The following is a 22,247-nucleotide window of genomic DNA, read 5'->3' as shown; positions in this document are numbered from 1 at the left end:
ATAAGCACTTACTTTTTTTTTTTTTTTTTTGAGACAGAGTCTCACTCTGTCACACAGGCCGGAATGCAGCGGTGCGATCTTGGCCCACTGCAACTCTGCCTCCTGGGTTCAAGTGATTCTCCTGCCTCAGCCTCTCGAGTAGCTGGAATTACAGGTGCCTGCTACCACGCCCTGCTAATTTTTTTGTATTTTTAGTACAGACAGGGTTCCACCATGTTGTCCGGGCTGGTCTCAAACTCCTGAACTCAAGTGATCCGCCTGCCTCGGCCTCACAAAGTGCTGGGATCACAGGTGTGAGCCACAGCATCCAGCCAGACACTTACATATTGGGATGCTTTTGTAGAAGCCAGAGGGGATGTAAGAAATACAACTACCCTGAGACAGCCATGCTGTGAGAACATCAAAGCTAGCGAGGGTGCAAGGCTACTTGGAGAAGCAATGAGGTGCTAAACATGTGAGTGAAATTTCTTGGGTCTTCCAGACCACCTACGAGCTAAATGCAGCTATGTAAGCTGATTTCATATGGAACAGAAGAACCACCCAGCCAAAGTCTTTCAGAATTCCTAGTTCACAGAACTAATAATAAATCATTATATTTTAAGCTCCAACTTGATGAAGTGATTTTTTTATACAGCAATCAATAAGCAAACACAGGGTCTATAAGAGAAATAAAAGAAAACTGCATTCTGGAAGTAGTAAATTTTGTTTGTATGCTTTTAGCATAACCTTATTAGCTGGCATTTGGCAAAAAGGTCAGTCTAGGAATTCTGTACTTCAGTAGGCTTTCTAGGGATATCAAAGAAAACATTTTAGTTGTTTATTCTTAAGAAAACTCTGAGAGTTTACCTATGGGACATAATTGCAAAAAGTCTGTCGGTGTCCTTTGTTAGCATCTTTGACTTTGTTAGTTCAGGTTTGCACCATTTCCTTTATCAGAATTTTATTAAAGACAACTTTGAGATTGGGAAAAGACCTGAGTCTTTTCTGACTATGAGTGGGCCTAGAGGATACAAACACTCTCTGCTGCCCCATATTTTTCCCCTTGTTTAAAAACAGCAGCAGTGGCATCATTCTCTCCAGCTCTTCAGTCAGCAACTATGGCTGCCCAAACATGGAATGCCCTAAGGTGGCTCAGGACATTGATAGGGAACTGGGGCCATGGCCTTGGAAATGCGAGCTGCTGAGTGAGGCCAAGTGGTCTATGGAAATCATGATCTCCCTGCATGGTGGGATTACAAAGGTGACCAAGAAACACAGACAGAAACAGAAGAAAATGGAATTAAGAGTTGAAATACCCACAGAACAGAATCATGGAATGTAAAACAAGTAAACTTTATTTGGGAGATGGAGTGAATCCATCACCGGTTACTGGAACCCTGAGTCTGCATTTTCTCCTCAGGAAGGTGGTCTGAAATGGAGTGGGCTGTGTTTGGCAAGGGTTGTAGTGGTTTGGAATCTGAGTAAATGAACAGAATCAGAGAAGCAGAATTAGTTTTCTGACTGTGGTACCTCTCACACCAACCCAGAACCTGTCCATGTGTCCTCTTCACTCTACGTTCTCCATTGTCCCTATCCTCTGGGGTGTCCTCCATTTTCTCCCTCACCTCTCACCTGCTTGGCTCCCGAGCTGGGCCTCAGGCCTGTCTCCCCACAGTAAATGCCCGGGATCATTGAGGAAGCGTTGGCTGCGCTGGCATGTTAGGCAGGTCTGTACGGTCCAGCGCTGTCCCCTGCAGCCTATTGTGAACATGGGAAAAAGAGTGTCCACGTTTAGAAGTAACGGTCTCTTGCTGCCAGTTTTGCCTCCAGTGTCTTTCAGTAGGTATCCCCACTCCCCCACCACACCCCCAATTTGAATGCACATTTGATGGTGTCAGGCCTCGGCATAAGCTCCATCGATTTCCTGGCACTCTTTAAGATAAAGTTCAAACTCCTTAACAAGACTTCAAGAACTGGCCTGTTTCCCTCTCCAGTCTCATGGCTTGCCTTCCTACCTCAAACTCCAGCCTTCTGAACTCTCATTTCCTTGACAGCACCACAAGCTCTCTTGTCTCAGCGTCTTCACATATGCCTAGAATTTCCATCTCTCACTCCCTTTGCTTATCATGAACTTTGCCACCACTGGCATGAGTAAGTGAGCTTCTACTCCCCAGTTAATCTTTTTCTACACCATTTTGTTTCTTAGTTTGTCCCATCAGACCGTAATTTCAATGAGAATAATGAATCTAGCACAGTACCTGACACATTTTAGAAAATAAGTATTTGCTTAATAAATGAATGTGATGGGAATCATGACCTCCACAAAGCCGAATAACATCTATTATTGTGCATGGGTGGGGTTGCCTCTTAAAAGTTATTCTTTATTGTCCACACTGGAAGAAAAAAAAAAAAGCCGAGCCCAAACCCTAGTTTGTGCAAGTGGCGTTAGCAACTTAATCCAAACCCGAAGAAGGAAGACTCCTGCGAATCCCACACCCAACATCCATCTAAAGTGAGAAAGGCGCTGTTGGCCTCCCAGTGCCCGCCCCCCACCCCGCCCCCCCGCGCCCCCAATGCTCCGCAATCTTCCACCTCGGTTGGAGCACTCACGTCTCTGGCGCTGGGTGCAGGTGAGGCCCGGGACGAGGAGGGAAGAGCAGCCTCGACAGAGAGTCCTCTTCACCGAGGGGTCCCTGGGGGCGGAGGAGGATAGTGGTCCGGCGCCCGCGCTCCCTCTCGCGTTCCTCCCGCGTCCCGCCCGCCGCCGGCCCAGTGGCTGTCTCACCGCCGCAAGACGAGCCGCTTCGCAATGGTCCTCTCAGTGTAGCAGTAAAACCTCGCCAGCGCCTGGTTCTCGGGGTCCTGGGCAAGGACACAATAGGCGGCCTGCGGGAGGGGAGCGGTCACTCTGGGACGCCGAGCACCGTCCCCGTGGGGCCCTTGTCGCAGACTCACCTGGTACAGGAAGTTGAGCCTCTGGAAAGCCTCGCGGTCCTTCACCGGCCCCGCCATCAGCGCCGCGCTCCAGGGCCGCCCGCAGCCCCACCCCTCGCACAGCCCCGCCCGGGCGTCCGCGCGAGGCCTCCTGGGAAGCGTAGTCTCCGCGCCCTCGGGCGCCTCCCGGAGGCCTCACAGACTCATCTGTTTCTAAACCCAACCCCAGCAATCCATGCCCAGGGTCCCTTTATGAATTTTCAGTGCTTTTGTCTTCCTCAAGCTCATGACCAATTATATCACGTAGAGACCTAGTGGAGCAGGTGAGGATCTTAAATCGGCCAGACATTTTCAGGACAGAAGCCTGGTCTCTTTACGTAGCTAGGTTGGGGAGATGGTTATGTGCAATTTATACCCAGCTAGAGCTTCTGCCCTACTCTCCTGAGGTCCGAGGCAGATGCCTGTAAGATCTACAGACGGAAGGCACAGAGGTAATACATTTAAAAAAAGCACTGGTGCCAGTGGGGGTGAAAGTGGGAAGGATCATGAGGGTGCTGTAGGGAGGGAAAAGGACTCCCGGTCCTCAGAAAGCAGAGTTTACTCCTACTATTCCACCTACCAAAGAAACACACTTCCTGTTATGCAGTGCTGGACACACAGTGGGTGATCCTTACTTTCTGAGTGAACGGTTTCTAACTCCTAGGCTTAGGTACAGCACAGAAATCTGTCAACAGCATCCCCTGCCCCTGAAACTTCACCCCACTCCCCACAATGACATTCACCTCACACCCCTCCCTCTGACCTCTTCTATCTTCCATTTCTTCTGTCTGGCGTCCTGTGACTCATAGTGACTATCAGTTACTGAAGTCAGAAGCAGAGGGACATGAATTGGAGGGGTAGATTAATGAACCCTGAGATGGGGGGGCAGCATAAGTCAGGAGAGGATAAGACTTCTCTCCACTTTCAGACCCAGTGCCAGGCACGGGGAAACAAGCAGGGCTGCAGCTGGGAGGAAGGACATGGCTCAAACCTCCTCTGGAACTAGTTTCACAAGGGTCCTCAGACTCAAATGAGAGAGGTGTGTTTAAAATGTAAGATGTAAGCTGGGCGCGGTGGCTCATACCTGTAATCCTAGCATTTTGGGTGGCTGAGGGAGGTAGATTACTTCAGTTCAGGAGTTCGAGACCGGCCTGTCCAACATGGCAAAACCCTGTCTCTACTAAAATTAGCCAGGTGTGGTGGTGCATGGCTATAGACCCAGCTACTCTGGAGGCTGAGGCAGGAGAATCGCTTGAACCTGGGAGGCGGAGGTTGCAATGAGCTGAGATCACCACTGTACTGCAGCCTGGGTGACAGAGCGAGACTCTGTCTCATAAATAAATAAATGAAATGTAGATGTCCAGGCCCACCCCAGACCTTGACTAACTACTAAGGGTGAGACCCAGGAACATGCATGTTTAACACCCAGTGATTCTTACACATCAGTACAAGGCTGTCACCAAATTACCACACAACACAGAGATCACTTCAGTGGATCCTTTGTTCCATATTATTTTAACCAACCAACGTATCTTGCCACAAAGAACCACAGTCAAGGCACAAAGGTAAGAGGAGGAGAGTCTGGACAAAGTCCTGTTGAGGTGGTAGGAGGAACTGAAATGCCCTCAGTAAACTGCAGATTCTTCTCTCAGTCATTTCTGTGAAGATTACCCGAACAGCAGATAATCCAAATTGGTTTGGTTTGGTTTGGCATGCATCACTTTTACCTTTTATGACAACATATGTACCCTATAAGTTGTTTATTTTGGCCTAACATGAAAATCATTTACATTCTCTGAAAAGGGAAATGGCAAAGGGTGAGGGATGGCAACAAACAAGCAAAAGCCTGGCTTAACATCAGTTCCAGGCCAGATGCACACAGGCCAAAGGAAGTTGCCTATCTGGCCCTTCCCTATATACCACCCTCTTCCACCCTGTCCTTAGGGTGAGAAAGACTCTATAACTTTTCTTCCTTTCTGGCTTGGACACCTTGGCCAGGTAAGAAGGCTGACAATTTGGGAGTAGCTACTTAGTAACATTCTTTAAGGCCAGGGCTTTGGATACAAATACCCTTCTCTTTCCTCTAATACCTGACTCTCCGTTCCAAGTTCCCTGGGAACACCGTGAAAGGATAGATGTGTCTTGCAGGATCTCTTCCACCTTGCCTCTGGAGAGGAGCAAGGTGACTGACTTATTGGTATAAAGAGGCAGGCAATAAGCCAACTCTGCTGAAGGCTGAGGCAGGGACCTAGGGGTTCTCCTCTGCTTTCTTTTCAGCCTCTCCTTCTCCCCACATTCCTACCTCTGGCCAATCCAACCCATAATGGCAACCTTACTCTTGGAATAGAAGACTAAAGAAACCTCCCTCCCCTTCATTAGTCTCTAGGAATCTGTTCCTTTAGCCCACTTCCCCGACCCTTCTAGCCTTGTTGATGTCCAATCTCTGCCCTCAGAAAAACTCCTCAATATCTAGACCCATGAGAGCATCTGTCATTCATCTCTCTTGAATTTAGAGGTACACAGACCCCTGTGATCTACCTCAAGAAGCAAGACTATCCTGGGTCAAAGAACCCCCTAAAAAGATGTGCAGGGGTTTCTTTTTCCTCCTCTGGTTTGAGCAAGTCAGACCCTCACAGATTTTTTGTTTCTGGAAAAGCCTCTCCTTCCTTCCCAACCCGTCCTTGTGCAACAGAAAACCTGATGGACTTCAGGGTAGACAATCCTCTGGGAACCAGCTCCCTACCCTGACAGTCAGGAGGAAGTCCCAGCTGTGCTCTCTCATCCAGCCCAGTCCTACCTCCCCCTCCGCACAAAACCATCCTAGAAACCGAGGTGTTTCTCCAAGATGATTCAGGACTGGAACCAGGTGGACACGAAGACGTTCCAGCAGGACACAGGAAGGAGGCCCGTAGCACTTGACCCTGCCTCACCCCAGTCATTCCCACATCCCAACCTGTCACTCCCAATCTGTTGGGGGCCTGATGGTAAGTGGTGCAGCATTCTTCCGTCCAGCCCGGATGCCTGGGTAGAAGAGGGGCCAAAGTTTCTCAGTAAAAGTATCAGTGAAGGTGTAGATATGAGAGCGGTCTGTGACATTGTAGAAAGACAGTGTGCCGGCCTCATAGTCTAGGAAGATGCCTACCCGCTTGGGTTTCACCTTGATGTGCAAAGGGGTAAAAGGTGTGGTGGTGGCTGCATATTTGTCCCCATTCCATAGCCGCACCCGCCAGTAGCCAGTCTCAGGGAGTGGAGTCAACTCGCCCTTTCGGCTCACGGAGTCCCGGCATACACCCACTGCCCAGTGGGTCTTGTCGCCCACCTCCACCTCCCAGTAGTGTCGACCTGAGGTGAAACCCTCAGTAGCCAGGACGCAAGGGTAGAAGGTGAAACGCCTTGGTGTGTCAGGGAGATCCCGTAGTCTTGTCTCCACGAACTTGACACTCTTACGATCCTCTGACAGGACTAGGTTAGGATGAGCTGTCTCAGGGTCCAGGGTCACATCCGCTGGCGGGAGAAGCCAGAGTGGGGAGCTAGATGAGGATGGGAATAGCTAAATGCCCCTGCCTCACTCTTCCAGCCTGCCTTTACAGAGCCTGGTCCCTTAAAGGTCCCCAGAACAACCTGGTTTGGTTAACTTTCTCAATCCATGGTGTCACCTAAGGGAGGGGAGAAAGCAATGGCTCACTTCTCACACTGATCCTAAATAAACAGATAATAATCTCTTGAGTCTGCAGTGGCTGGTAATCTAGGTTCCCACCTGGTCCTCTCTTCATCTCCCTCTGACATTATCATTTATCTCACTATGTAGAGAAGTACAAGGTGTAGTCTGAGGGGCAGAAAAAATGGAAAGTGTTAAGAAGGATGCAGAGCAAGACAGCATATGGTCTAGGGATAGGGTGACCATGTGTCTGTTTTCCAGGAACTGGCCTGGTTTATGACTATTTTTCCCTGCATATTCACATTAATATAATGACACTCCCTTTCAGTTACTTTCTTTTTTCTTTTTTTTTTTTTTTTTGAGATGGAATCTCACTCCGTCCCCCAGGCTGGAGTGCAGTGGTGCGATCTCAGCTCACTGCAACCTCCGCTTCCCGGGTTCAAGCAGTTCTCCTGCCTCAGCCTCCAGAGGAGCTGGGATTACAGGCGCCCACCACCACATCTGGCTAATTTTTATATTTTTAGTAGAGATGGGGTTTCATCATGTTGGCCAGGCTGATCTCGAACTCCTGACCTCAAGTGATCCGCCGGCTCTGGCCTCCCAAAGCGCTAGGATTACAGATGTGAGCCACCGCACCCGGCCTTTCAAGGCTATGCAAGTTTACATGGTAAATTATATAACCACTCTACCCGATGACTTTGGCAAATTATTTAACCTTTCTGGGTCTCTATTTAGAAAAGAATGGACCTAAGAGTAGATAACACTTAAGGCTTCCTCTCACTCCAAGTTCTGTGACTCAGGGTGAGACTAAAAGCCAGATAGAGGGGTAGGTGTGTGTGGGAGTAAGAAAAGTGAGACATGGGATAACTGAAACCCATATAAGGTAGGACCTAAAAGCTTTCTTCTCTCTAGTGGTTCCTTCTAGTTTCCTTTTGGGAACAACTTACCAATTAGCTGTTTAAGGATTTTCCTTAGGGCAAAGTACTGTCGGGGGAAATTGCTGAAGTTCTTTTCCAGCTCTATGGATACTGAAGTCACCTCCATGGTCTTCACCTTTTCACATCTAGGAGGGATAGGGAGATAGGGGAAGAAAGGGCAGGGTTAGGGGGAAGCTCCAGGCAAGTGACTATTCAGATGTTAACATCTTTAGGGAAAAATTAAAATTCTCCATCTTCCCATTTTCTTCCTTCTCCCCGAAGAGCTCACCTGTTGCTTTCTTTTACTAATCCAAGGAGAGCCTTATGATCCCGTGGACAGATCCTTGAGAGTGAGCCTCCGAACTTTCTAGGAATATTCCTATGTTTCATGCAAATTGATGATTGTCCTCCCTGCTCTCCCAACCCCTTCCTCCTGCCATCTTGTTTGGACACAATTCTACCCATTGGCACAAGTAGAATCTGATTCTACCTTATCATTCTCCTTCTCAAGAAGTCCTGATGTTCAAAGGGGAAAAGGGATTATTATTCCCAATAATTTGTTCTCTACCTGGCTTCAAGGGCACAATGAACATTCTCCCATACCCTGCCCAGACACTATATGACTTTCCCAACCTTACCCCCAACCCAAACTCCTGACTGTACCCCTCCTCTCTAAGCCAAGACCTAACTCACTCAGAGAGATACAACAATCACTTACTTTTCCAGGGTACTTTTGACATCCTAGAAGGAGGGAGAAAAGAAAGCAATATTGGTCCTGGTATTCAATGGTCCTGAAGGCAAAAGGTTCCCCCTCCTCCCCAAAGTTCCACAGCTATAAAATAGGGCTAGGATAAACTGAGGGTCACACAGTGCAAGAAGAGCTCCAGAGGGACCTGAGTGCACTTCTCCCAACCTAATCCCTACTTTCAACTTCTGGTCATCATGAAGCTTGGTCATTTATATCACTTCCCAATGATTTCTTTTATGCTTGTCTTTGCTCCTCAAGGATGCTGGGAGCTCCCTATAAGGGACAGGGATTGTGTCAATTCTTTCCTCTGTCCCCCAAGTACCAACCACATATCTCACTCTCCTTGAGGATCAGTACAGAGAGTTCCAGACTGGTAGCATAGGAACAAATCACACATTTCTGTTACGGTTTGGTATCCCCTGTCTTGCATTAGTTAATAAACATTAATAACTGGCTGGGCACAGTAGCTCACGCCTGTAATCTGAGAGCTTTGGGAGGCCAAGGCGGGTGGATCACTTGAGGTCAGGAGTTCAAGACCAGCCTAGCCAACATGGTGAAACCCTGTCTTTACTAAAAATACAAAAATTAGCCAGGTGTGGTGGCGTGCGCCTGTAATCCCAGCTACTCAGGAGGCTGAGGCAGCAGAATCGCTTGAACCCGGGAGGCAAAGGTTGCAGTGAGCCGAGATCATGCCACTGCACTCCAGCCTGGGCGACAGAGCAAGACTCTTTCTCAAAAAGAAAAAAAAGGAAGAATAAACACATTAATAACTGTGTGCTAACACTGATTTGTGAATACTTGGGGTCCAGAAGACAAAGAAGACAAATCTCTGTCCCACAAGGATTTCCCAGTTTAATGTGGAAGGCAGAACACACATACATGAAAGGCCATAGGAACAAATACCAAGCAATATGTAACATAAAAATAAATGTGCAATGAAGCCTCACCGATTCAAATGCAGGTAATCTAATCTCTAAGATAAAAAATAGGTTCCCTAGTTTTGCTAACAGCATTCATTTACTTAAGAGAACAAAGTATTTCAAACACTTTAGAGGTATTATTAATATATACATATCAAAAGCAACATATTATTTAAACATAATTTCAGGTATACCTCATTTTATTGCACTCCGCTTCATTGTGTTTTCTTGACATTGTGTGTTTTTCAGCTAGATGGTTTGTAGCAACCTGTGTTGAGCAAGCCTACTGGCACCATGTTTTCCAACAGCATGTGTTCACTTCATGTCTCTCTGTCACATTTTGGTAATTCTCACAATATTTCACACTTTTTCATTATTATATCTAGTATGATCTGTGATCAGTGATCTTTGATGTTACTATTGTAATCGTTCTGGGGGCACTGTGAACTGCATCCATGTAAGACGAACAACTTAATCGATAAATATGATATTTTTGTGTGTTCTAACTGATCCACTACCAGCCATTCCCTCATCTTTCTCCATCTCCTCTGGCCTCCCTATTCCCTGAGACACAACGATATTAAAATTATATCAATTAATAATCCTGCAATGGCCTCTAAGTGTTCAAGTGAAAGAAGAATCACATGTCTCTCACTTTAAATCAAAACCTAGAAATGTTTAAGCTTAGTGAGAAAGGCACATTGAAAGCCAACATGGGCTGAAAGCTAGGCCTCTTGTACCAAACACCAAGCCAGGCTGTGAATGCTAAGGAAAAGTTATTGAAGAAAATTAAAAGTGCTACTCCAGTGAACACATGAATGATAAGAAAGTGAAACAGCTTTATTGCTGAGATGGAGAAAATTTTAGTGATCTGGATAAAAGATCACATGATTCCCTTAAGCCAAAGCCCAATCCAGAGCAAGGCTCTAACTCCTTCATTTCTATTAAAGCTGAGAGAGATAAGGAAGCTGCAGAAGAAAAGTTTAAAGTTAGGTAGGTTGTTTTAAGAAAAGAAGCCATCTCTGTAACAAAAATGTGCAAGGAGAAGCAGCAAGTGCTGATGCAGAAGCTGCAGCAAGTTATCCAGAATATCTTGCCAAGATTATTGATGAAGGTGGCTACACTAAACAACACATTTTCAATGTAAACAAAACAGCCTTCTATTGAAGAAGGTGCTATCCAGGGCTTTCACAGTTAGAGAGAAATCAATGCCTGGCTTTAAAGCTTCAAAGGACAGGATGACTCTCTTATTAGAAACAAGGGCAGCTGGTGACTTTAAGTTGAAACCAATGCTCACTTACCATTTCAAAAATCCTAGGGCTCTTAAGAATTATGCTAAATCTACTTTCCCTGTGCTCTAGAAATGGAATAACAAAGCCTACATGACAGCACACCTGTTTACAGCATGGTATACTGAACGTTTTTAATTTAAAAAAATTACTTTTTGTAGAGATGGGGTCCCGCTATATTGCCCAGACTGGTCTCAAATTCCTGGCCTTAAGCAATCCTCCTGGCTCGACCTCCCAGAGTGCTGGGATTACAGATGTGAGCCACTGTGCCTAGCCTTTACTGAAATTTTTTTGGGGGGGATGGAGTTTCACTCTTGTCACCCAGGCAGGAGTGCAACTGCATGATCTCGGCTCACTGCAATCTCTGCCTCTCGGGTTCAAGCGATTCTCCTGCCTCAGCTTCCCGAGTAGCTGGGATTACAGGTGCCCGCCACCATGCCCAGCTAATTTTTGTATTTTTGGTAGAGATGGGGTTTCACCATGTTGGCCGGGCTGGTCTCAAACTCCTGACTTCAGGTGATCCACCTGCCTCAGCCTCCCAAAGTGCTAGGATTGCAGGCGTAAGCCACTGTGCCCAACCCTTTACTGAAAATTTTAAGTTGAGACCTACTGCTCAGAAAAAAGATTCCTTTCAAAATATTACTGCTCATTGACAATGCACTTGATCACCCAAAAGTTCTTATAGAGATGTAAAATGAGATTCATGTTGTTTTCGTGTCTGCTAACACAACATCCAATCGGCAGCCCATGGATCAAGAAGTAATTTTGACTTTCAAGTCTTAATAAATGTATTTCATAAAGCTGCTATAAATAGTGATTTTTCTGATAGATCTGGGCAAAGTAAATTGAAGGCTTTCTGGTAAGGATTCACCATTCTAGATGCCATTAAGAACATTTGTGATTTGTGAAAGGAAGCCAAAATATCAATATTAACAGGCATTTAGAAGAAGTCTATTCCAACCCTTATGGATGACTTTTAGGGGTTCAAGACTCCAGTGTTGTAAGTAACTGCAAATGTGGGTTTTCAAAGATTTTCAAAGAAGTTCTACTGTAAGTAAAATGCTATTAAACAGCATCACATACTCAGAGATATCGTTCATAAAAGGAAGAGTTGAAAGTAAACTTCGTCGTTGTCTTATTTTAAGAAATTACCAGTCACCCCAATCTTCAGCAACCACCACCTTGATCAGTCAATATTGACACAAGACCCTCCACCAGCAAAAAGATTATGATTCCACTAGGAAACCCAACAAATTAATGTGACTTGCTTTATCAAGATACTCGCTTTATTGAAGTGGTATGGAACTGAACCCACAATATCTCTGAGGTATGCCTGTATCCTTTAAACTATGTTCCTGTTCTTTTTCAGCACTACATAAATCAAATTTTAGGACTTAAAAGTAATGGTAACTGCATTTACAAAATTTTTAATGCATAGTTTTTCACTAACTCAGGCTAGACTTCCCTCCTTTCAAAAAAATGAAACTTTTCTTTGGAACAGATTAAGCACATAATTGCTGACAAGAAATAAGAACACAAAAATGATTAGAAGGGGATGGGAGAAATCGCTTTTCCATAGCAAAGACCCTTTGAGTACACCTGGCAGAAAGAACGGGATTTAGAGAAGCAGGCAGAAGAATGAGTATCCCAGGTTGACAAAACAGCCTATGCAAAGCTACACTGCACTCGGCCTGAGGGGCTATGCAGGGGCAAAGGTCGAACCTTAAGCATCTCGAAGCCCGACTGTAAGCACTTGCCCTCCACCTCAGCAGCCAAGTGGGCCAGGTCCCGGCGCTTGTCCCCAAGGTGAGCAGCATTTTCTCGGAGTCGCTGCAGAATGTCCTGTTCCTCTTCTTCCAGTCGTGAAAGCAACACCTGCTGCTCTTCATCCAGCCGCCTATGAAGCTCTTCAAACTCCCTTAAGATCTGCTGTCGGCGACTTTCCACTAGTCTCTGAGAAGAGAGGGAAGATGTTGTATCAGCAGGGTCAGTGTGGTATAAGGAAGCCTTTCTCTCACCCACCATATGTATGAATTAACACAGACTTCCAGTTTCATTGAAAATGGTTTAACAAAGGCTGGGTGTGGTGACACATGACTGTAATCCCAGGACTTTGGGAGGCCGAGGGAGGTGGATTGCTTGGGATGAGAAGTTTGAGACCAGTCTAGGTAACATGGTGAAACCCCAACTCTACAAAAAATACAAAAAATTAGCTGAGTGTGGTGGTGCATGCCTGTAGTCCCAGCTACTGGAGAGGCTGAGGTGGGATGATGGCTTGAGCAAAGAAGACAGAGGTTGGAGTAAGCTGAAATTGTTGCACCATTGCACTCCAGCTTGGGCAACAGATTGAGATGAAAGACAGAAAGACAGGAAAGAAAGACAGAAAGACAAAGACAAAAAGGAAAGAAAAGAAAAGAAAGAAAGAAAGAAAATGAGAGAAAATGGTTTAACAGAACACTCATTTTTGATTCCATTGGAATTTCCTTCTGTAAAGAATGGCTCCATCACTATCACCTCCCTACTGATGACTTGGTAGTAAAGACCACTGGGGATATATATATTTGTTTTAATTTAAGATAAAGAACTCAATAATATGATGACATTCACTATTACAGATATCAGAGATATCTGTGTTATTATCAACTGTAAAGTTCTAGTTAATTCAATCTGTCGAGAAAAGGAAAATACAGGCTGAGCATGGTGGCTCATGCCTATAAACTTAGTGCTTAGGAGGCCCAGGTGAGAGGATCACTTGAGGCCAAGAGTCCAAGACCAACCTAGGAAACATAGTGAGACCTTGTTTCAACTAAAAAGAAAAAAAAATTAGCTGGGCATGGCAATGCACATCTGAAGTCCTAGCTACTCAAAAAGAGACAAAAAGATGGATGGCTTGAACCCTGGAGCTTGAGTTAGTGTGCCGTGATCACTACTGCACTCCAGCCTAGGTGAGTGAGATTGTGTCTCAAAACAAACACACAAAAAACAACGAAACGAAAAGTACAAATAATAAAAAGTTAAAAATAAGATTGTCATCCTTTGCATATTGCAACACATGCACCAGATAAAAACTGGAGAACTGGGAAAGTGTAAGAATCAGTAAGAGTTATATGGGTTATTATAAAATATACATATGTAGACTTCAGGGCTGAACTTGTTAAATTGTTTCAAGTCACTTCAGAGAACTGGCAATTCCTACCCCAGGAACAGGTTACAGAAGTTTGTTAGTAATTTAGTTTCTTGAAATTTGAAACATGCTTTCTTTAAGCCAGCACACAGACTTAAGCCTCTAACATTCCTGAAATTTGATAATATAGGACTCAAATACCAGCCATAACACTTTCTAAGAATTATCAGCACATCCTCTCTTCTGCATCTACACTACAGAAGCAATCTTCTGTAAATAACAATCTCCCTAAAGAAAGAATTCCCCAAGCATCATGTGACTGATGATGAAGCACAGTGAAAAGCAGACACTGGGACTCTAGAAGGAAGTGGATAGGGAACGAAAGGCAGGCTTGAGGGTGGCGAGAGAGTGGGGATGCAAAGCCAGGATGGGCCTGACAAGCGTGGCATTTGTGGATTCAAGCTAGTTCCTGGCAGAGGCTGACTAGCTCTTCTAGTTTAGGACCACTTTCTGCTTCACTTTCCATCACTGCCTTCTCAGTGTACATCTGAACAAAATATATTCTCACATTTGCCCTCAATAAAACACAGCCTTTGTGTGTGTGTGTGTGCACGCACACGCATATGTGTGTGCATGCATGTGTGTTTGTTTAGGTATGGGTGTAAGTTTAACATTCATGACTGTGATAAATAGGAAGCAAAAAGGCTCTTCCTCTTATAAACTGGTAATCTCTTCTCTTTTTTTCACTCTATATTTTAGGGCAGTGGTTCTTGATAAAGGTGTTATCACCCTCTAAGGATATTTTGGAAATAGGCACATCTTCTTGTTTTCCATGGTTGGGGAAGTTCCTGACAATGACGCAAGCACTCCTCCAACGTGTGAGGCAATCCGGCATAGTGAACTGACCTGCAACATTTTCTAACGTTCTGCTGGATAGTCAAAAAACATAGGCCTGGGTGGCCCGGTGCGGTGGCTCACGCCTGTAATCCCAGCACTTTGGGAGGCCGAGGTGGGCAGATCACGAGGTCAGGAGATCGAGACCATTCTGGATAACACGGTGAAACCCTGTCTCTATTAAAAATACAAAAAAAATTAGCTGGGCCTGGTGGTGGGTGCCTGTAGTTCCAGCTACTCGGGACGCTGAGGCAGGAGAATAGCGTGAACCTGGGAGGTGGAGCTTGCAGTGAGCTGAGATGGCACCACTGCACTCCAGCTTGGATGACAGAGTGAGACTCCGTCTCAAAAAAGAAAAAAAAAACAAAAAACAAAAACATAGGCCTGGGCTTGAATGCCATTTTATATAGTATAAACACAGAGTATACATGGTTTTACTATATGTGAATTTTTCAGCAATAGCTGAATAAAACCCAAGATTATATTGTTATACTTAGAACTTTACCAAAAGTTATTATTATGAAAAATCGTATCACCAAGAGCTAAGCTACATTTATGGTGTTTCAATCATATTGGCACACATCCATCTCAGTCTGAATTTGTATTTATTGCATTGCTGATATATTACACATATAGGTGTAAGCATATAACCAGCTACACTGTAAAATCTTTCAGGGTAGTCATGCCCAAATATTACATACCACATTTTATCATCAATTATGTTTCATTATATTATATTTGGACATGATAACTCTTTAAAATTTAAAATTATGCACGTAGGTTATTTTACCTGTAATTTTCAGTTCAGCATAATTACAAATTATTTTTTAAAGGGGCATTGAGTCTGATGAGGGAGAAGGAGGGAGAATTCAAATGGTCACAAGAGGAATGTTGGTGGTAGTTTTGGAGACCACTGAAATGACAATTTACAATTTAAAAAACAGGACAGTTCTGTTCAAGCATTTAGAAGGTTTTAAAAAGGTATATTTCTCTCTCTATCCTTTACCTCCAAGAAGGTGATCAACATGAAGAAGAAAGTTAATGGCTAGCAATAAGCACCATTTTCATATTTTTAGGTTTCTTGGAAGGCCCCTAAAAGAACAAAAACTTTAAAAGTTTACATTTCTAACCAAAACTGGTTCAAATTTTAAAATTTCAAATGCTTTGCTAAAATGTATAAGGCACTAAGGTAATAATACTTGCTTTCTGATGAAATGTTGTCATTCATTTAAAAATTCGGGTTTCTATGAATCAAAACTTGTATTTAGCTTCTGGTGATCTCTACATGTCAACTCTTAAAAACTCATTACTTCTTTGGGAAACCTTTAATGAGGCCAAATTTCTATGCTGTCTTCTTATGAACTTGCAGCTGTGCATTCTGTGCCATTACTTATTTTCTCCACTTAACTTTAAGCTCAAGGAGGGCAGGAACTGTGTTTTTGCTCATCACTGTTCCCCAGTGTCAAATACCGGGTTTGGCCTAAACCAGGAGCTTAACAAATATTTACTGATTCACGAAGAACTAGAATTCCTGGTTTTGCCACTTACTGGCTTTATGATCTTGGACTAGTCACTTACCCAAGGTCCATTTCCTTCTGTGCAAGCTGAAGGTAATAATACCTACCTTAAAGAATATCTAAGTTTACCCCTACATCTTACTAAAGATGGCCTCAGGATTTCCTTCTGTCTCTTTCTCGTAGCTTTTCTATGTCTCATTTATCCCAATTTGGCTTGAACTCTAAGACCCTAACAACCCTATAAATCTGGAATGTTATGGATACCTAATGAATTGATGCATAGGACTCAATTCTAGTTATTTTTGCTACAAATGATAATTGTTCACTGTTCAGTGGAAGACAGACACCAAAATACCACGCTACAAATAAGGCAATGCTATAAAAGAGGTGCAAAATTGTATCAAAATTAAGAACGTTAATTTCTGAAGGGTCAGGAAAGGCTGCATAGGAAGTGGCTTTCATCCCGCCTGAGAGATGAATAAGAGCCTATGGTGGAGGATGGGGAGGGGAAGAACATTCTAGGACCAACATCATCTAGCATACTTAAGCTTACTTGAGCTTTAAGAATGTGGTCCTAATGTCATTGGATAGTTCTTCTGAGACTCTTGGTCAGCTCCTTTTCCCTTTCTCCCCAGTGAATCTTCCACATTCTCCTTTCTTCAAGTCCTCTAAGAAACTCCCATCCCTGCCTTCTCAGCAGAAAACCTCCTTTGCTGCTTTAACAAAAAAAGGAGACCAAGAGGCACGAACTCTCTCAGCTCACCAGATGTAAGGTATTCTGTCTGTTCTTCATCTCTTAAATCCCTCTTAATACTTAATTCATGACAAGTAATTTAAGTACAATGTTTAATGACAATCAAGCCTAATAAAATGCCATCATTTTTGAGAGAACTACATTGTTCTTTTTTTGTTGTTGTTTTTTTGTTTGAGACAGAGCCTTGCTCTGTTGCCCAGGCTGGAGTACAACGGTGTGATCTTGGCTCACTGCAACCTCCGCCTCCCAGGTTCAAGCAATTCTCCTGCCTCAGCCGCCCAAGTTGCTGGGACTACAGGCACGTGCCACCATGCCCAGCTAATTTTTTGTCTTTAGTAAAGACAGGGTTTCACCATGTTGCCCAGGGTGATCTCAAACTCCTGAGCTCAAGCAATCTGCCCACCTTGGCCTCCAGAATTGCTGGGATTACAGGTGTGAGCCACCATGCCTGGCAAGAACTGCATTTTTCTAATGAACCAGAACTGGTGGATTAAATAGTGTACAGTTAATTCCCTCATAGGCAAATACCCTTCAGAGCAGCCTACATGGGATTGCCTGCCTTTACCTTGAGCTCACCAGGCTTCTTCTCCTCAGAGGACTTGCAGCGAGTGATCTCCTGCAGCTTCTGTTCCAGGGGCTCCAGACACTTCTGCAGTTTTTCCTGAGGGGTAGGGAGGAAGTGGGAGAGGTGACATTTGGGGTTGACTGGTACACCTGCCATTCAGAGATTAAACCATTTGTTTTAAACCATTTATTTGTTTCCTAGCCATCTTACTGCCTCTTGATCTGACTTCCTTCCTTGCCTGTCATTTGGGATGTCAACTTCCTACAGTCCCTCCTCCTGCCACTAGCCTGTCCACATCACCTTCTCTGCTCACCCAACTGTCCTTTTGCTGAATCTGAGATAGCTGTCACCAATTCTGTGTCCTTTCTCAACTCTCCATTTGCTTACTGAGACAACTGCCTATTACCATCAAAGCAACCTTCTGTACCCTAACATCTTTCTTTAAACCTGTCCTCCCATCCACCTCCATTCACCTAAAATAAAAACATGGTTATTATACTGTAAGTTACCTGAAATCTTGTTTTCAAGAGTAACATAATTAAGCAAAGTATATGATAAAATGCTAACACATTAATATCTCTGTTCCCTTTATTCAAACATTTTCCTTTGTCTCAGCAGTAAGTTAAATGATATGCCATGTTACCCATTACCTGGAGAAGCTGCAAACAATAGAATGGTTCAGCTTAGTCTGGTAGGTATCAGTCTCAAGCGGTATTACCTATGCCCAATAACCAATGTGAAAACAAGGAGCATTCTGAGCAGGCAGGCAGAATGAAGAAACCAGACTACTTTTCAGTTCTTCCTAAGTTTAATCTTTTCCATGTGGTTTCATTCATTTATGAAAAACATGATACCTTCCAAGACCACACATACCAATATTCACCCATAAGACTCATATGTATTGCAAAAGTCAGAGAGAAATTTTAGGACACTTCTCACCATTGTTCTTTTTCAGGCTAGAGGACAACTGATCACACATACTGTGTGCCCCTGCATATGCAGCTCTGAGAATACAAAGTGAGTAGTAGGAGTTTACAATCTCTACGTAGGAAGTATCTCATCCTCTGCCGCTCCTCCCTTTTTACCCACACTGATATCATGTGTCTGCTTCCCCACCTTGTACTCCTGTGTAGCGTCGTCCAGCGGCACAACGGTGTGGGCCCGGTGGGTGTGGGAAATTGCACATATCAAGCATACAGCCTCCTGGTCCTCATAACAGAAAAGGCTGAGGGCCTCATGGTGTTGGGGGCAAAGGCTCTCATCCCGGATCTTCCGCTTGACGGCCTGGAGCTGCTTGGCAATTTCCACCATACTGCCTAGTTGCCGATTAGGTCGGAGACTGCGGTAGCGGGATGTCTTTCGACAGACAGGACAAGGGAAGTCCCTCTCTAGGTCCTCCCACCAGCGGGTGATGCAAGCTTTGCAGAAGTTGTGCCCACACTCAATGATGACAGGTTCCTTCAGATACTCCAGGCACACAGAGCAGCTCGCCTCCACCTGTAAGTTCTCCAAAGCCGCAGCTGTAGAGGCTGCAGAGGCCCCAGCCTCTAACAGACTTGTCTCTGCCATAATTTAACTTGGGAGTGGGGAAGAGGACAGAGAAAATAAAAATATTAATTGGAGGTTTTTTTTTTTTTTGAATCCCTGACCCGACATTTATCCCTATGTTAAGTCCTAACTCCAGATTTGCCCCTTCTTGTTATTCTCCATCTTCTCTTCCAATCAATTCAACCTCTTTGTTTCTCCATTTCCAAAACTTGTGACTCCCAGCCATCAATCTTTTTTTTCTTGTTAGTAAACTGACACACAACCCCCAATTGATCTATCTTGTCTGTTACCTCTGCTTTCTCTTGTTAGAAAGAGAAGCTTCCTTCAACTCTAGCTCAGCATACTTCTCCTGATCCAGGCTCATTCCACTTGTATCTTAGAACCAGTAGTTCCAGACCACTGTATCCTTGTTTGACATACGTTTCTAATAGGTAAGAAAGGAATCTAAGAAGTAAAAAAAGTCATAAAAATATTAACATTTCTTAAATTAACCATATTTTAAAGTTTAATGTTATAAGAGCTTTATGATGAATCCACTGGAGTCTAAGCTTGATTCTCTGACACTGTTCTCTCATTCTTCTAAATCACAATATCCAACCTTTTGGCTTCCCTGGGCCCACTGGAAGAAGAAGTGTCTTGGGCCAGACATAAAATACATTGACACTAATGACAGCTGATAAGCTTAAAAAAAAAAAAAAAAGTCCATGCATAACTTTTGTTCTATCATAACCACACAAGGTCCATGCATAATTTTTGTTTTATCAGCCACCACAGATAAGCAAAGAGAGTCCTCATATTGAAAGGGTTAGATACCACTGTTCTAAAGGCTAACAAATGGAATGAATGAGGCAAAGGTAACCTCCTCTTTTCAGGAAAATCTGAAATTATTCTTCCTTTTATCCATCAGACTAGCCTAAAGGAAGTCTGCTCTCTTCTTGGAATGACATTTCATGCAACATTCCATTTCTATTGTGTTCATTTGGACACTCAGAACTGCTGAAAACTGATAAATTATGGCAACTATATTAAATATTACTGAGCTCAGGCCAACAACTTCTTGAAAAGAGAGCAACAAGTCTATTTGTAGTGACTGGAATCTTTCAATATAGCTATTGATAACTAACACCCTGGGCATACTGTGTCTCCAACTAATAGGTTCTGGAGTGGTTGGGAATTAAGAGACACAAAAGAGGCAAAGAGATCTCCCTCAAGTGCAGCCTCAGAAGAACTGGAAATGCATAGGAGAGATTTATAAAACACAAGGCTGGCCCCCCACTCCATCCTTAAAACGTCCATACTTTTAGCCATGGGTAAGTTGATTTAACTATCCCCATAACCCTTTCTCCTCCCGACCTCCATCCTTCTCCAGGGACCTACTGGAAGAAAGGAAATTTGGTAGATCTATGTGCTGAGACAGAAGTGGCCATGTAATGAGGTAGGTTAACAACAATTGTTCCTGTATATATTGGCACACACAATGTGTTTGATTTGGAGTAGGAACTGATAACTTCTTTGGATTTGAATTTCTTCTGTCAGCAACAGGAGAGACGTTCAGTCAGATGATTTCTCTCTACCTGTGGGAATCCAGCTTTGACTTGGGGTGACCCTACCCCTTCCTCAGTCTTTTACAAATTAAGTGGCCTCCTCACCTGAGACAAGTAGAACTGTATGCACAGTAAGGCACCAGGACGGATCTAGACTGGCAAAGAAATGGTGAGAGAAATGGGGAAAGGGTTAGGGAAGAATGGACAGGACTCTCAACTACGGTCATAGTGAGACCTTGAGTGCCTCTGGGTTAGTCGTTCCTCTCCCTCTACTCCTTGTGTCTCAGCTGAAGGGCAAACTTCAGGGACAATCTCATTTTGTTTCTACCACTGTTCAGGGTCCCACCTTGCGACCCTCTCCTGAGAGGTTGTCCACAACTCTGTCCCACCCCCGTCTCCATCTTCTTCCGCCAGATCTGGGGCAGGGGGATTGGAGAGGGGAAAGAGGAAACGTCGTGGCTAGCAGGGTAGGAAGGGATGCGTGTCCAGGTGAGAAAGAGGTGTGACGTGAAGATGGGATGCCCGCCGCTATGACGCAGCCGAGACCCGCGGTGACTGCGTCAGAGTTTCACCCGGGGAGGTGAGCAGCAGCGGGACGGGGGATCGGCGGGGTAGCCAAGCAACGCCGGACGCGCTGACGTCGCCGGGGCGGCAAAACGTCCGCCCGGGCCCGAGGCGGGCGGAGGCAGCTGTGGTTACGTGCGGGGGGTCGGTGACGCAGTCGCGGGGCGCTGGGACGCGGCTTGCGGAGCCGGCCGGCGGGGGCAGGCCCCAGGCTCCGGCGCGGCGGCGGGACAGCACCTACCTTCCCGGCTTCGGGTCCGGGAGTGCGGGGCGCGGAGCCGCCGGAGCGCTGCCTCCCTCCTTCCTCCTCCCCTTGCCCCCGCCCCGCGGCGCGACACACAATACTCGCCGGAAGCGGAAGCCTCGCCGAGGCTAGTGTCAGTGGAAGCTGGGGTGTCGGCGGGCGGCCGCGGCCGGGTCTAGCGGTGCCTGCGGAAGGAGGAGGAGGAGGAGGAGGGCTGGCGATGAGAACCAGCAGGAGGAATCAAGGGCAAGAAGGGACCCAGAGGGGCAGGTGGCTGAGATGCTGGTGTCCAGGTGACCCGAGGAATCCTCTGGAGATAGAGGCCCGCGCATGCGCGTGCTCGAGCGCTGAAGCCCATTGCCCGCAGGGCGCTGGACTGGCGCCCCGGCCGGCGAGGCTGTCTAGTCCAGGCTCCAGGCCCCGGCTCTGACCAGGCGCCACCGCCTCCCGGTGCAGCTGAAAGTCGACGAAGAGGGCGGGGCGAGGGCGGCTTGTGGACTTCCACACTTTTCCTCTCTTCGGGCCAGTCCGGGGAGAGGGTGGCTAGCTGTGGCGGCGGCCAATTACGTGGCGGACCTGCGGGGCTAAGCTGGCACGTCACTTCCGACTAGTGGAGTTTTTAGCCTTTTAACATTCAAGGATTAGGTAAGTTCTCCCCGCGGTAGACTTCAAATACTCTTTGTCCTGCCCCTGCTTGGCGAAATTTACCGAAATTATCTACCTATCCCGCTGGAGTGGGAGCCGGGAGAGAGCTGGAACCGCGTCTCTGCTGCTCACCTTTGTGTCCTTAGCTCCTTCGCATGGGGTCCGACCGCAACACGTGCGCTGGATAAACGCTTGTTAACTAGGTGAGAGCCAAGGCCTGTTCTTTCCACTTCTGGGGCTGTAACTTGAGTTTCTCCGCAGGAGCAGATAGTGTTTGTGTAGGGACTGCGGACTTTTGCATTACAGTCTCCCTGCTTTGCTCGCCTGCTGCTGGAAGCTTAGCAGGTCTGTGATTTTGGAGGAA

General features: G+C 45.5%; 2 protein-coding genes and 1 long non-coding RNA gene across 22 annotated transcripts in view; 1 reads left to right on the top strand and 2 right to left on the bottom strand.

Annotated features, from left to right (window-relative positions):
* Positions 1 to 1,311: 1,311 nt before the first annotated feature.
* On the bottom strand, positions 1,312 to 3,056 carry RPP21 (ribonuclease P/MRP subunit p21). Of its 3 annotated transcripts, none has more exons than XM_054490796.2 (5): positions 2,935 to 3,056; positions 2,765 to 2,865; positions 2,590 to 2,672; positions 1,605 to 1,737; positions 1,312 to 1,456 (listed from the first exon to the last, which is right to left on the bottom strand). In XM_054490796.2, exons 1-5 carry the CDS (start codon positions 2,989 to 2,991, stop codon positions 1,396 to 1,398), a joined length of 435 nt encoding a protein of 144 aa, XP_054346771.1. In that variant the 5' UTR covers positions 2,992 to 3,056; the 3' UTR covers positions 1,312 to 1,395. The 3 variants fall into 3 exon arrangements, with proteins under 3 accessions (XP_054346771.1, XP_054346770.1, XP_054346769.1); XM_054490795.2 differs by having other exon boundaries at positions 1,612 to 1,737; XM_054490794.2 differs by having other exon boundaries at positions 1,612 to 1,737; positions 2,765 to 3,039.
* Positions 3,057 to 4,435: 1,379 nt separating this feature from the next.
* TRIM39 (tripartite motif containing 39) lies at positions 4,436 to 21,803 on the bottom strand. Of its 14 annotated transcripts, none has more exons than XM_054490771.2 (10): positions 21,236 to 21,367; positions 20,536 to 20,585; positions 19,177 to 19,330; positions 18,455 to 18,914; positions 17,339 to 17,434; positions 12,207 to 12,437; positions 8,246 to 8,268; positions 7,817 to 7,906; positions 7,558 to 7,673; positions 4,436 to 6,456 (listed from the first exon to the last, which is right to left on the bottom strand). In XM_054490771.2, exons 4-10 carry the CDS (start codon positions 18,905 to 18,907, stop codon positions 5,909 to 5,911), a joined length of 1,557 nt encoding a protein of 518 aa, XP_054346746.1. In that variant the 5' UTR covers positions 18,908 to 18,914; positions 19,177 to 19,330; positions 20,536 to 20,585; positions 21,236 to 21,367; the 3' UTR covers positions 4,436 to 5,908. The 14 variants fall into 14 exon arrangements, with proteins under 14 accessions (XP_054346746.1, XP_054346752.1, XP_054346750.1 ...); XM_054490777.2 differs by having other exon boundaries at positions 19,177 to 19,310; XM_054490775.2 differs by having other exon boundaries at positions 20,536 to 20,580; positions 21,236 to 21,364.
* The window catches only part of LOC129038156 (uncharacterized), a 40,750-nt gene continuing 39,853 nt past the window's right edge, over positions 21,351 to 22,247 (top strand). The window contains exon 1 of one of the 5 annotated variants that reach the window (XR_008503090.2): positions 21,351 to 22,086. This is a non-coding gene — a long non-coding RNA (uncharacterized LOC129038156). The remainder of the gene's footprint in view (positions 22,087 to 22,247) is intronic. The other 4 variants (XR_010126666.1, XR_010126665.1, XR_008503089.2 and 1 more) reach the window with 4 other exon arrangements.

This window comes from Pongo pygmaeus, chromosome 5, assembly GCF_028885625.2.
Source record: "Pongo pygmaeus isolate AG05252 chromosome 5, NHGRI_mPonPyg2-v2.0_pri, whole genome shotgun sequence".
Taxonomy (NCBI): Eukaryota; Metazoa; Chordata; class Mammalia; order Primates; family Hominidae; genus Pongo; species Pongo pygmaeus.
Note: the sequence above shows the minus strand (reverse complement) of the source record. Positions and strands in the feature narration are given on the sequence as shown.

Coding starts and splice junctions, on each gene's coding strand:
- RPP21 (XM_054490794.2), bottom strand. CDS start 2,991: ATGGCGGGGCCGGTGAAGGACCGCGAGGCTTTCCAGAGGCTCAACTTC. Junction 2,673..2,764: donor AAGCGGCTCGTCTTGCGGCG/GTGAGACAGCCA, acceptor CTCCGCCCCCAG/GGACCCCTCGGTGAAGAGGA. Junction 1,457..1,611: donor CCAGCTCGGGAGCCAAGCAG/GTGAGAGGTGAG, acceptor TCATTTACTCAG/ATTCCAAACCACTACAACCC.
- TRIM39 (XM_054490778.2), bottom strand. CDS start 18,907: ATGGCAGAGACAAGTCTGTTAGAGGCTGGGGCCTCTGCAGCCTCTACA. Junction 12,438..17,338: donor AGAAGCCTGGTGAGCTCAAG/GTAAAGGCAGGC, acceptor CTCTCTTCTCAG/AGACTAGTGGAAAGTCGCCG. Junction 7,674..7,816: donor TTAGTAAAAGAAAGCAACAG/GTGAGCTCTTCG, acceptor TATCCCTCCTAG/ATGTGAAAAGGTGAAGACCA.